This window comes from Periplaneta americana, chromosome 3 (genome assembly GCF_040183065.1).
Source record: "Periplaneta americana isolate PAMFEO1 chromosome 3, P.americana_PAMFEO1_priV1, whole genome shotgun sequence".
NCBI lineage: Eukaryota > Metazoa > Arthropoda > Insecta > Blattodea > Blattidae > Periplaneta > Periplaneta americana.
Genome location: NC_091119.1, coordinates 132,291,174 through 132,305,784, shown reverse-complemented (window position 1 = coordinate 132,305,784; position 14,611 = coordinate 132,291,174). Strand labels below are relative to the sequence as shown.

Sequence of the window (14,611 nt, the reverse complement as noted above, 5' to 3'; positions counted from 1 at the left end):
TAAACACCCTGTCTACTTTTTAATTTCTATAATGTCAGTATGTCTACTCACATAACATAGTTTGTCAGTTTGTTCGTTCTTTTGTATGTTTATCCACCTATATGCAGTCATCCATCCATTCGAATGTATCTCCATCTATTAACTACCTTATCTCTCTACCCATCAGTCAATCTAACCAATTATTCCACACATCTATTATTCCCATAACCATTTCAGAAAGTCTGTGAATTGATTCTTTTTCGATAATCGATTCATTCATCGTTAAGTTAAACTCCCTACTTCATTTACTCCAAATGCACGACAATGCAAGTATTGGTAATGACAATACCGGAACAATTTATTTTATTTAAAGAAGTAAGTTGCGTGCACAGTGAAACTGGAGGTATTAAAAATATACTGAAAGCACTATAGTAGAGCTATTAGTGTTTGAATTGAAGGAATTAGGTTCAGATCTCTGAGCATTCAGTCATCTCGCTGCTCGAGGATCTCAAGCGGCCAGTGTAGTACGTCGTCACGTTGGGTCTCCGGATGGGTTGCCGCTCTTGCAGTCTAGAACGTTTCTTCCCAGAGACCCTTGCGCGGTCTCGTGCCAAGGCCTTCCTGCCAGATGGACGACATATCCTTCTTGTTCTACGCCCTCGATTCACCTGGGGGGACCTCGAGCGCCTGGGTCGTCTACGCACGATACCCTTGCACACAGAACAACTCCGTAGACTGCGTACGGGACTTCTTCTCTCCCTAATCTTGCACCTGAAGAAAGATTGTGCAATGAGCGTGATTGAATCAGTCTTACAAAGGAGTTGTTTGGTCTTGGTGGTCTAGCGGTTACCAAATTTTTCACTGGACCCGAAGATGGCGGGTTAAATTCTGCTACAGCAATGGATAACTCAGGAAGCTAAAAATCTTTAGCGCGGTGTCTTCTGAAAGGAAACAAAGCTGTTGATTTCGTATCACAGACTTACGACTAGACCTACATATTAGAGTTTTCGCACTCCTGTCGTTAACAATAATTCATTAACGCTACATTCACGTATTGATAACGTATGTAGGCCTATATTAACGTATGATACCAAAATAAAAGTTTTTTCCATAACGTTTGTAAGTTCAGTAATTTTTTTTTTGTTGCGCTAATGTCTTTCCCCCCTTCATTTGTTTAACATTATTAATTAGAACCCAAATTGCACTATTAATTCTAGAATCAGCACTTACTGCAAGACAGGTTGTTGCAGGAGTATTGTTTTTATAAAACGACTATCGAATTTTTTTCTCTCTCTACGAGGACGGGAGGAGGACATCACATGCACCACGATCTGAGGTCTATTGTGCGGCCCTGGGATGAGTTGTATGCTCACCGATCCCACCTACGCCGAACCGACCTAACTCCTAACACCCTGACAACCAGTTCCGCCATCGGCCATCCTTTCAAATCCGTTTACTATTCTACGCCAACAGCACCCCTCAAACGGCCTGAGTTGTAAGCCACCCTCTCCCGTCTCCACAATCATCTGAGGTGTAAGCCCCCTCTCCCGGGTCTGAGGTGTAAGCCCCCTCTCCCATTGGGAGGGGAGTGGGTTCCGCTGCTGGCCACCAACTACCTTAGCTTGACATATCCACGGATGCCGACCGAGAGTCAGCAGCTTCGAAGGGCCGCCGCAGGCGCGATCTGAAAATCAAGTAAGACAACCAGAAATGAAGAGGAATGGAGGAAAGGAAGTGGCGAGAATGGATGGGGTTCCATACGCCTGATAAAGTTATCTGATGTTCATCCATAGGAGTGAGGGAAAAAACCAGAAAAAAACCTCACCCAGGTAACTTTTCCTAAGCGGGGAATTGAACCCCGTCTCGCTACCACGAGACCAGAGCAGTGGACACTATCGAATGTTATGAGTAGGGCTGGCACTTTCCGACGCGTGGACATAACTCATACCGAGCACCTATTACAGTATAAGTCTATCCCATCACAAGCAGATCGCGTTGTCTGAAGAGAAGTGTGACTACAAGATCATTGACCCAGCATAGAGATACAATGCAGCAAATATAAAAAGTGTCCTTTACATACAACAATAATTTGTAATATGTCCATACTTACAAACATAGCCTATATACATTTATTCATACAATAAATATACGCTTATATTATACAATACATTCTACATATTTAAATATTTACAAACATACAGAGTGTATAAAAAATACGACTATACATTTGGTTGCATCGTGTGATATCAGTATTATTGTTACAGAAATATATTACTGTTGGAAAGACAATTTTTCAAATTAAACAAGTCACTTACAGCAATACTAACAAAGTCACATTATTGCCTCAAAGTGTTCACCATTCACATCCAAGCATAAATTGGCAACGCTTTGAGAAGTCATTCATTGATTTATGATACATGTCCATTGGAATAGCATGCATTTCTTCCTCAATTGCTATTTTCAGCATGTCGACGTCTTGCGGTTTCCGGGCATAAACCTTCTCCTTCAAATAATTCCACAACCAATAGTCACAGGTTGTGAGATCAGGGGAATGGGCTGGCCATTCTGTCGGTCCTCTTCTTCCCATCCACCTGTTTTGCAAATCACGATTCAAAATTTCTCTCGCCACAATAGCACAGTGAGGAGGCGCACTGTCCTGCTGGAATAAGCAATTTTCCAGAATCCTTCACTTTGCTGCTGCATTCGTGCTACTGTGAGGCCTTCCGGGAGGTTTTCCTTTCTGGATGTTTCTCGTTGCCAGCAGTCGTTTTCTCCACATGACGGCTGCAATGCTACGTTAAAATCACGTGTCGCCAGGCTTACGGCCTCACAATCATTACAGTACTTTACTGCCCACGCTGCAACTGAATTTGCTGTTGCATGTTCAGCGTCATCTTGACTAATAACTAGAGACCGGATTTAAAGGGAAAATTTTTCATCAAAAAAGGACAAACAAGGGAAAGTTACAGCCAAAAAAAGGGCTTGAAAAAGGACTACATTACTCCCCAAAACACACTTCAATACATTCATGAATATACATGGCACACACAATCTTACATTTCTCTTCACAACATAAGGAAAGTGTTGTGTTTAATATAGTCAAAAAGGATTTCAAAAAGGACTATATTACTCCTTCGAAAGGGTGCTATTTCAATTGAAAACACACTTCAGCACATTCATGGATACACATAGCACACACAAGCTTACATTTGTCGCTTCACAACATAAGGAAAGTGTTGTATTGATCATATTCAACATTTCAATATGTTTCAATCGAGTCTACCTCTTTGACTGCAGAATGTCTTTATAAACAGAAAATGACCGCTCAACATCAACTGAAAACAGAGGTGAAATTTTTCTTTTCATCCTGAACTCTAAATCAGCACACTTTATTAGTTGTTCAATGTCTGGAATCAGAAGAAGAACGATATTTATTTTCGCTTGCTCAGGAAGTTATAGGCCTATCGGAAAAAAATATAGGAAAATTATCTAAACGTTTGCAATATTCTGTCAAAATAAGATATGTTTTTAAAAAGGGGGAAAAAAGGGAATATGGACTAAAAATGGGGGGAAAGAGAAGTCAAAGCCACATAATTTGATCGATGGAAGATAGTTTTGAACATCGTAATTAATTATTTCATGAATAATTTCGAGGGAAAAATTGTTCCGGGGCCGGGTATCGAGCCCGGGACCTTTGGTTTAACGTACCAACGCTCTACCAACTGAGCTACCCGGGAACTCTACCAGACACCGATCCAATGTTTCCCTCTATATCCACAGACCTCAAAGTGGGCTTACAACCGTCAAGCAACCTACACTGAGTGCACACTAACTCCGTGTGACTTAAATTGTGGCTTTCTGTTAACGAACAGTGACGTGTATTATGCAAATCAAGCTTTCAGGTATAACTCCCTGTAAAGATGATTTGAATAATTTCGAGGGAAAAATTGTTCCGGGGCCGGGTATCGAACCTGGGACCGTAAACCAAAGGTCCCGGGTGGGACCTTAAACCAAAGGTCCCGGGTTCGATACCCGGCCCCGGAACAATTTTTCCCTCGAAATTATTCAAATCATCTTTACAGGGAGTTATACCTGAAAGCTTCATTTGCATAATTATTTCATGTTTCGTATTTAATTAAAAAAAAAGGATTCGCTTTAAAATCCGGTCTCTACTAATAATGTAAGTTCATCATTGTTGTGGTGTGGTATTGTTGTTATTTGAAGAATTGCATTTCCAGCAGTAATGCCATATTCCTGTAACAATAATACTGTCATCACACACTGCAATCAAACGTATAGCCGTACTTGTGATACACCCCGTACTACAGCACACTTACCCACACAATAAATTTTACATATTTATAAACATACCTATAGTCCAATACACTTAACTAAAGAAAAGATTGTTACATACCTCTCTAAGAAGACAAATATCGTCTGTAATATTAAATCTCAAACAAGAAACCATCGATTAACCACAACGCTGAGGTTAGCGTTATTTGCTTTTGAATAGCCGCTTTGCTTATTACTAGAGTCCTGCGATTGGTTGATTTGAGTGCAAGTTAGATGCACATGGATCATACTAGCTTCGCTTGCAAAGGAGGGCTCTGACTCGTCCCCCTGCTCTGTTTCTTGTGTTACATCTGCTTATTCGTATAAGGTAGTAGAGGCACTGCTCATTATTTTTCGCCTATTTACAGAGTTTTTAATATTTAAATTGCACTTTTTAAAATAAATAGATATATTTTATCAAAACGAAACGAGTTTAGAAATAAATAATATGATAATTAATTGTAAGAATTGAAATTTCATTATTAACAATTAAAAATGAATTTATATATATATATATATATATATATCATCATCCTTGCATGTATTGGGCCTAGTGGGCCGTTACGGTCTCTTGCCAACGCTTGAACGGTCTGTCCAAGTATCTCTTGCCAACGCTTGAACGGCCTGCCCAAGGATCTCTTGCCCACAGGATGGTAATTTAAAATTTGGCGTGGAATTCTAGAACGAGGCATTCTGATGACATGTGATCTCCAATTTTGTCTGTATTTCTGTAGGTATTCCGTAATCGGTTGAATCTGCAGTTCTTTCATAATGTCAAAATTTCTAATGTGATCCATTCTCGTGTATCCCGCTGTACGACGCATAAATCTCATTTCTGCCTCCGTTATTCTTTGTGAATAAATATTACGAATCGTCCAAGCTTCACTACCAAAACAGAGTATAGGTCTGGCCGATGTTTTATAAATTCTGGTGCGCGTGTGTAACATATAATATATTTCGGCTCTGATGTTTCAACTTATATTCATTTAGAAATGTTTGTAGGTTGTTTTCGTCTCCATTTATTACCGTCTCTAATGCCGGATTACAGAAATTAATTATGAATAGGCCTACTTGTTTTACACGTGAACGTTGTTACTGGACACATCCTATGTATGTACACATTTATAATAAATGCATAAATAAATGGTGGAAATTACAATAATACAATAAATCACAGCCAAAACAAAATTATTTACACTGACTACTTGCTTTACGAGTCTCTATACATTACAACGAGTGACTGTAAACATTTTAAGACGTGTTTCAAAAGAAAAATGTCTCCTTTCTGATAAAATAGTTTTCTTCTTTCCTAATAAAGTGATCGCTACCAAATTCTTCTATTGGAGCACTCATTTTCAACCGTCTAGCTTTGTTTTGTTTTGACATGGTTCACTGAACGTCAGATCTGAAGTGTGTACGTTGCGCTGTACTCCGTACATAACTACACTGTTGCGTGTTGCTCGGAAGCTTTAGGAAGAAATCTTCATAACATTTTGCTAAATAACCCGTACGCAGAGTAGATTGTCGGGATAGTGTTCTACCTGTATATTTTTGCAAAAATGATCTGACATATGGGTGTTCCAGTTTTTTTAAATGGAATATTTGCCCTAACGAACACGTGGCACAAGTCTTGGTAAAAATCACATTCTATGTTTGTGCATTTAAGTTTTTCACTATCCGTGGAAAAGTGCTGCGATTCGAACTCCTCAACAAATCGCTGTAATTATACATGCCGAGACTTATTTTCTTTCGGCATATCGTAAACTATGTTGTAATGTAAAGACAAATGCTTTACACTTACGATAAGCACAAGCAGAACTAATTAGGAGGACTGCGATAGGAAAAAAGTAAATACAGGAAATAGTGTAGAAGGACCAATAAAGAAGAATATGAAGAAGACAGGAAATCCAAATACGCCAGGAAATGCACAGGTATTGAAAACTCTAAGACAACACGTGTAACATCAGAGAGCTCTGCGCGTACAATGAGTGTACCTTGTAGGTAAGACCCCTTCCCCTACCTCGTGACGTAATCAAAGCTCTCGGTAAACTGGTGTCCACTGATAACGTACCCCATCTGCTCTCTTTGCTTATTACAGTGTAATAGCGTTAAGGATCTAGATCATGGATGATGTCGAATTGTAACTCGTACGAGGTAACCCCTGGCGTAAGCAACCCGCAGCGCATATTCTTTAAGGACGTTTTTCCTATTTTATATGGAAAGTTATCGACCTTAGCAGAGCATGCTTGACGTGGAATATCTCCTGGTTCTAAAGGCGTTTGGACACCCCTGATCTAGATGCTGATTAGCTTTGCAATTAATCACATAACAACAGCATTAGCAGTCTACGGACGGGTGGAGTGCAGAAACTCTCTAATAACTCTGTAAAAATCCTGTAGGCCTACACCAATATTACAAGTATAATAAAAGGAGCAACGAAACTTTCAGAGGAATTAACTGTATAGGTACCGTAAGTAAGGAACAAGTAAGACAACGGTAAGGGACAAGATGCTTTCAGAGGAATTAACTGTAAGTAAGGGACAAGTCACCTTCGTAAGTCAATTGGCAGAGCGTTGGTTTGCGATAATTACAGACCAGCGTTGGAATCTAGTGCAGTTGTATTTGTGGTAGACAAAGAAGCTTAAGAAGAAGGTTAAAATAAAGAACTGCAATTGTTATTTAACAACGTGTCGTATTAATGAAAGTGTAGGGTAGACGTCTTGGTAGATTAGAATTATGGGAGATTTAGGTAAGCCCCGAGTAGGGAATAAAATAATATAACATCGGTTAGATGATATAGAATGATTTTCAAGGTCCGTACTGTTCAGAGACGATGAGATTATGGTAGGATTATTGATCGGTTGGGTCGACCTGGTTGGCGAGTTGGTATAGCGCTGGCCTTCTATGCCCAAGGTTGCGGGTTCGATCCCGGGCCAGGTAGATGGCATTTAATTGTGCTTAAATGCGACAGGCTCATGTCAGTAGATTTACTGGCATGTAAAAGAACTCCTGCGGGACAAAATTCCGGCACATCCGGCGACGCTGATATAACCTCTGCAATTGCGAGCGTCGTTAAATAAAACATAACATTAACATTGATCGGTTGGATCGGTTACGTCGGTTAGATCGATTGATCGATTGATTGGTCGTTTATATATATATATATATATATATATATATATATATTTATCTATTTATCTATTTTACTATTCAGTGGTTTGTGGTTGATTGATTCGTTGGTTTATTTATTTATTTATTCATTCATTCATTCGTCTATTTACTTATTTACTTATTTATTTATTTATGTATTTATTTATTTATTTATTTATTTATCTATTTACTTATTTATTTATTTATTTAGTGGTTGGTTGGTTGTTGGTTGGTGGTTGACTGACTGACTGACTGACTGACTGACTGACTGACTGACTGACTGACTGACTGACTGACTGACTGACTGACTGACTGACTGACTGACTGACTGAAGAACGACATTAACATACAGGTAACTAGCTAAAAACTGTGCCATAATGTTGAGAGCTATCAAGGTTAATTGCACAGAAAAGTGTGTGAAGTATTCATTACAGAGAAATAATTACCGTTCAGTCGCTTATTCTTTTTTGCAATTTTTTTGGTTCAGAGAAAATACTCGCCTGTATTCGCTGTTCAAACACACTATTCATTTTAACTGATATTTTGTAACACATTTTTCTCTCCCGCACGAGAAAGTATAATTTTTTGGTCCAGGGAAAATACTCGCACTTATTCGCTGTTCAAACACAGTAGCCTTTTCATTTTAACTTGATACTTTGCAACATCCCCCCCCCGCAAGAGAACTGCAAAGGGAAAATACTCGCCTTTATTCGCTGTCCAAACACCTATTCACTATATCTTGATATTTTACAACACATTTCCCCCTCTCCTCAAGAGATAGTACAATTTCTTGGTCCAGGGAAAATACTCATTTTTACTCGCCATTCAAAAACACTATTCATTTTAACTTGATGTTGTGCAACATATTTTATTTCCCCCGCACGAGAAAGTATATTTTTTTTAGAAATACTCGTCTCTATTCGCTGTTCAAACCCATTATTCATTTTAACTTGATGTTTTGCAACATTTCCCCCCCCTCAGAAGAGGAAGTACAATTTTTTGGTTCAGGAAAAATTCTGGCCTTTATTCGCTATTCGAACACACTATTAATTTTAACTTGATATTTTGCAACAGCATCTACTAAACTATTTGAATATTCTGGTCCAGAGATAATTATTTGGGATTAATTCTATAGTCATCTTTACTGATCTTCAGTTTTCTCCACGTCTTTGGTTCGCAGCTCGACAGGGCAGAGTCATTAATGCTGGAATAGTTTGCTTACTTGTATTGTAGAGTTTAGCGATTTCCACTTCATTTTAGAAGAATGTCTAACCTGATATGTTAATTTTATTCATCAACAGATCTCTAAGAGTCAGTAATCTGCATTTTTAGATAATCTGCAATGCGATACCTCAAATTCTTTTCTTAAGCGATATCTAATCTGAAGTCTATGCTCCATTTCCAGATTAATCTCTAACCTCTAGTCTCTGATTCATTTCTTAAGAATTTCTAACCAGAAGCTTCAACTTCATTCCTCGTTAAGTCTTTAATATCAAATCTTGATTTTATTGCACAAATAGCCTCTAATTTCAAAGTTCAATTTCATTTCACACGGAATTTTTAATCCGAAATGTCAAACTATTTGTAGTGTTGTGGGATTTATTCGATTAATCTAATCGATTAATCGATCAATTTATGTTGTAAGATTAATCGATCAAAAATATTTAATCGAATAATCGAATCGATTAAAGTTAATTGGTTGTAATTAATATTAATTATTATTTTGTTAATACAAACTCATACTAAAAATTCAGACAATATTCCTCTCTCGGAAATTGCTTACTTAAAAGCACAATAGTACTGTTATTTTCTAACTGTCAAGCAGACAGCGTCGGGAAAATCTTTGCACAAACACTTCAGAAAGAGAAGGAGATATGAGGACAGTGACCTAGTCGACCTCTATTGAAAATTGAGACATAATGCCAAAACCCTTATTAAATTTTATAATTTTCCAAGACAATTTCCACCTTGTCAGCTCATCTTCCTAGCATATGAAATACATACTTTTCTGGGATTCGTTCCCCTTATCCCTTATAAAATAGCCATGTCTAAACTGTGTGCAAGTGAGAGTCTAACTCTCTTCTTCTTTTTCTAAACTCTGGTAATTCGATTACAATAGGGGCCAGTCTTCTGTTTCGATCGCTGTACTTTTGCAGTTGCAGTTTCTGTATTGAGTTGTATAGGAACGTTGTGTGTTTAGTTTGATAAAGAAAAAATCAGTTTTCTGTGGTCTGTGAAAAGTGTAAACTCCATTATGTCATATGAGAATTTGGCAGGTAAACTCTGTGAAACGTTTGGATTTAAACTGAACGACTGTGGAGAAAAGCTTGCCAGAAAAAAAGTTTTTTCGTAGGATGCAGGAAACAACGTTACTAAAAGTAGAGCGACATTTAATTCGGAGCATGTGAATGCACTCACATGTTTAAAATCATGGATGAAGCAGTATTAACTAGGTGAGCCTTCATACTTTTTGTTATTTATGTTTGTCTCAAAAATTCCCGGAGAAATTGACACACTAAATTATAAGCCTCATAATAAATATGTTAGTAAGTAATTAAAATAGTTGGTTTGTAATATAACGATACAATATATAAAGATATACAACATTTAATACTTATGCTTATCACCGAACACATGTTAAATTTTACAATAATGGTGTATCGATTAATCGATAAAATTCAAATAGTTAATAGATTAAACATTTTGATCGATCAACAACATTACTATTTTTCCAAGAAATGAAAACTATTTTTTTATTTAGAGAATTTCTAGTCTGGTTTAATTCTTTCATCAAATGGTCTCCAATCTAAAACTTTCACTTAATTTCTAGAGGATTTCTATATAAAGTAGTAATTTTATTTTTAAGAATTTTTGTTTTCTGATCGCTCAACATTTCTCAGTGGATTTCTAACCTTGAGCCTCTGCTCTATTTCTGGAAATTTTCTGACCTGCCACTCCTCCTTGGAGACCTGCTTCGACTGCTGCTTACACTACTGCTTGAAGACCTGCTCTCGCTGTTGGTTACACTGGAGCTCGCAGACCTACTCCGCCTCAGGGTTATACTACTCCGTCTTTGACACGGCCGATGCTTCGTCGGGCGATAGGTGTTTATGGCGGATAGCAGGCGGTAGCGTCCCGCTTTCAGCTGAAGCAGGCCGCCCTCCACTGCGTGACGCAGTGCGTTATGCACATGCATCTCGAGTTTGTCCTGTGTTAGAAGCTGCGGATGGGCCCGCAACAACTGGATCACCTGCTCTGCCGACGAGCCTTTCGGATCGTCGAGGAACTGCACTGCCCTCATCACGTGGATTATGAAGTTTGGTTTCGTAGCCGTCATGTTCAACACTAGCAAATTTTGATGTTTGTAAGTCTGATGTTAGTTTGTCTAAGTAGCGGTTACCGTAGAAACGAGTAATAATGTACTTTTGGGCGTCATAACTTCTCAATACACCCATTGTTTTCAGTCATCTGGTTACGAAATCCTTGCTTTAAAATAAATCTATTCTTAGACTAGCCGTACCCGTGCGCTCCGTTGCACCCGTTAGAAATAAATATAAAGTAATTACATAATTAAAATAGGACATTCGATCCAGGGTACATTCGTGTTTCATAGAAGGATAAATCGTTTAATATGTTACTTAATTTAAATTGCATCCAAGTAATTAAAATGCGATCATTTAGGTCCAGAGACAATTCCTTTAACATGTTTCTAATTTTTATTACATGCAACCATAGTTTAATGAACATTGACATAATTTAGATTTAATGTGTATACTTTATTTTACTTGTTACAGTTTCCATTGAATTATGGTAATAACTTAATTTTAACCCTTGTTTTCTACGTATTCAGTAAATGGCGTTTGGCCCACTATGGTTCTGAACCCTTCAAATACCTTAAATTATATTATATAATATTACATTACATATATTATGTTATATTATATTATATTATATTATATTATATTATATTATATTATATTATATTATATTATATTATATTATATTATATTATATTATATTATATTATATCAGAAGTTACTGAAATAACATTATAGCATTATGTCCATCTAGAGAAACTACACTTTCCAATGGTGAAATAATAATTAATTATACAAATCGGTTAATTTAGCTTCTGATATTACTTCATACAAACACAGAAACATTCTCTGTAGGCTATCTTTCATAGCTTTCGATTGTTGCTGTCCAAGGCCTCTTATAGACGAAGTCATTTGTTTTATTTCATTATACGGCCTTAGATGGCAGTTATTTTAATTTTAAAACTCATTTATCTCATTAAATATCAGTCCTATCAAAATTTTTCAAGGAATAAAACTTATCGCAAATTATTTTTAAAGAAACGTTTGTTATGTAACATTTTTCACAAAAATCAATAATAAGCGCGATATTTCGATTTATTTAATTCAGGCCCCCTTATAACCACCCTTTTAAATAATGTATTTTGAATGTCATATAGCCTAAAATCTAAGTTACAACGAACTTAATTTATATTACAATTTTCATCGAAATCCGTTCAGCCATTATCGCGTGAAAAGGTAACAAACATACAGACAGACAAACAGACTTGCAAACAAAAATTTCAAAAAATCGATTTTCGGTTTCAGGGTGGTTAATTATATATGTTAGGACCAATTATTTTTGGAAAATCGAAAATTACCAGAAAAATTTCGGCTACAGATTTATTATTAGTATAGATACTACCTATTGCCTTTTTAAATATTATCTTGACACTTCAGTACCAACAGAAAATAAAACATAGATATTTCCGCATTTCAATTAAAAAAACTCGAGCAACTACTAAGTCACAAGAATATTGTACTTTTCCCCTTTTCTTATTGTTCAGTTCAACTAATTTGTCTTGAGCAGATACATTCTTTAACTAATTATGCTATTATACATCCTTTCTGCTTCTTCCTTAGGCACTACTTAATAATAATAACAGCCTTGAAATTCCACATATAGTCTCTCCTATGTAGGATAGCTTTCAGTGATCCCACATCTGAGCTAGAGTTAGTTAGTGGGGTTTAAAAAGGGCGCTCCAGCTACTATGACTATTTGCGCCCTTATCTAAAATCCTTCATAAAACAGAAACATAAAACAAAGATCAGAATTCTTAAAAGAACTAGAAAAGCGTTGTCACGGTTAAAACGAGGTACACAAATGCAGTTTCAACAAGGAGATGCATAAAAATTATAAAAGTAAGCAGTTCTCAGACCCTAGCTAGTATTTAACAAGAAACAACAAAATAATAAAACATATGCCATCAGAAATAAATTATCTGGTGCATTTCTAAAATACTCGGATGTAAAATATCCGAATGTCAACGAAAAACGTTAGTTCGCTGACCATCCACCGAAAGCCCGCGCTAAGAATGTCTGTGAATAGGCCCTAAATGTCTTGGGCTTTTTTGAACCAACACTAATCTCTTACATGTCTGGCTTCGCAGACCGTATGATCAGCACGATGTAAGAGCACTGTAAAAATGCCACAAGATAAGGACAAGACAAGCAACAAATATCAATTCCCGTGAAATGAAATAAACCTCTGCCTACACATATAATCGAACTACGAATCACTTTGTTGGAAAATAAACGACCTATCCACTGAACCCCAGCCGTAGACTATTGTACGCTCTATCAACAGAGTATAAACCAGGTGGCCCGGGTTCGATTTTCGGTCGGGGCAAGTTACCTGGTTGAGGCTTTTCCCGAGGTTTTTCCTCAACCCGATATGAGCAAATGCTGAGTAACTTTCGGTATTGAACCCGGGACTAATTTCACCGACATTATCACCTTTATCTCATTCAGAACACTAAATAATCTAGATGTTGATAAAGCGTCGTAAAATAACCTACTAAAATAAAAATAAAAAAAACAGAGTATAACTAGGGAAAACCAGGGTAAGAATAAATTTATATCCATAAATATTCATACGGTTAACTAGTGCGATGAGATATACGAAATGGGGTTTCTTAGACCACCCTTTGTCTTAACTCAATATATTGGGCGTCTCCAACTTTTAGGGTCATAATTATACAGATGGTAGAGAACTCTTAAAGTGAGCATTTTGACTCTATGAACCAGTGGTCGGAAATGCATATTTCAGAACATTTTTGCAAGCTGCTTTAATTTTTTACACACATAAACAATTTACATTTCATAACAACTATTCAAAGTGGTGATCCCCAGCCTTGATAGATCCAGAACAATGCATGATATTTTGTTCCACTCTCTTAAAATAATATCCCTGGTGACTGTTGTACAATGAGGCAGGCAGGTAAGAAACTTTTGCCCAGGTGATCATGGGTACGAAGTGGGCAGTGTTACAACCACATTCTCTTGCAAACAACAAGATATTTAATGTTTTATTTCGGAAACAACATACACCTCATAGCAACAACTTAGAGCTCAGAGCAGTTTTTGAAAGTGGCGACCACCTGTCTCAATACAATAGGATAGAATAAGATAGAATATAATAGCACAGAGTAGGATAGAGTAGGATAGGATAGAATATGATAGGATAGAATATGATAGGATAGAATATGATAGGATAGAATATAATAGCATAGGATGGAATATGATAGCACAGGATAGAATAGAGTAGGATAGGATAAAATATGATAGGATAGGATAGGATAGGATAGGATAGGATAGGATAGGATAGGATAGGATAGGATAGGATAGGATAGGATAGAATAAGATAGGATAGAATAGGATATGATACGACAGAATAGTATAGGATAGGGTAGAGTAGTATGAGGTAAGGTAAGGCAAGTATTTAAATTTTTAATTTATTTTATTGTAGATACACAGAAACAAAATCATTATGAATTATGCATATAAATAAGTAAAATAAAACGTTTATTTTTTTATTTCACGCAAGGTAATAATTATTGTTTATATTCCCCACAAAAAAATGTTTAATTTTAAATTGTAAAAAAAAAAATACATGCATTACAACGACGCATGAAATTTTGTAACCAATAACAAATATCAGCATGTAAGAGACAGGTAGTTGTTTGTTATGAATATTAAAGCAGCTTACAGAAACGTCCCTCACATACACTTTCAAGATCTCGTGGCGTCCGAAATATCCATTTCCGACCACTGGTTCCTGATGTCAAAATCCTCAG

The 14,611-nt window shown here is 36.7% G+C and overlaps 1 protein-coding gene across 1 annotated transcript; it reads right to left on the bottom strand.

The window, feature by feature from the left end:
• Positions 1 to 318: 318 nt before the first annotated feature.
• LOC138697139 (serine-arginine protein 55-like) lies at positions 319 to 10,835 on the bottom strand. Its single transcript, XM_069822719.1, has 2 exons — positions 10,410 to 10,835; positions 319 to 750 (listed from the first exon to the last, which is right to left on the bottom strand). Exons 1-2 carry the CDS (start codon positions 10,796 to 10,798, stop codon positions 447 to 449), a joined length of 693 nt encoding a protein of 230 aa, XP_069678820.1. The 5' UTR covers positions 10,799 to 10,835; the 3' UTR covers positions 319 to 446.
• Positions 10,836 to 14,611: the final 3,776 nt, after the last annotated feature.

What these genes read in the sequence shown, in the direction of transcription:
- LOC138697139 (XM_069822719.1), bottom strand. Translation starts at nt 10,798, where the DNA reads ATGACGGCTACGAAACCAAACTTCATAATCCACGTGATGAGGGCAGTG. An exon ending in TCTCCAAGGAGGAGTGGCAG is followed by an intron (nt 751 to 10,409) that starts GTCAGAAAATTT and finishes ATCTTTCTTCAG; the next exon opens with GTGCAAGATTAGGGAGAGAA.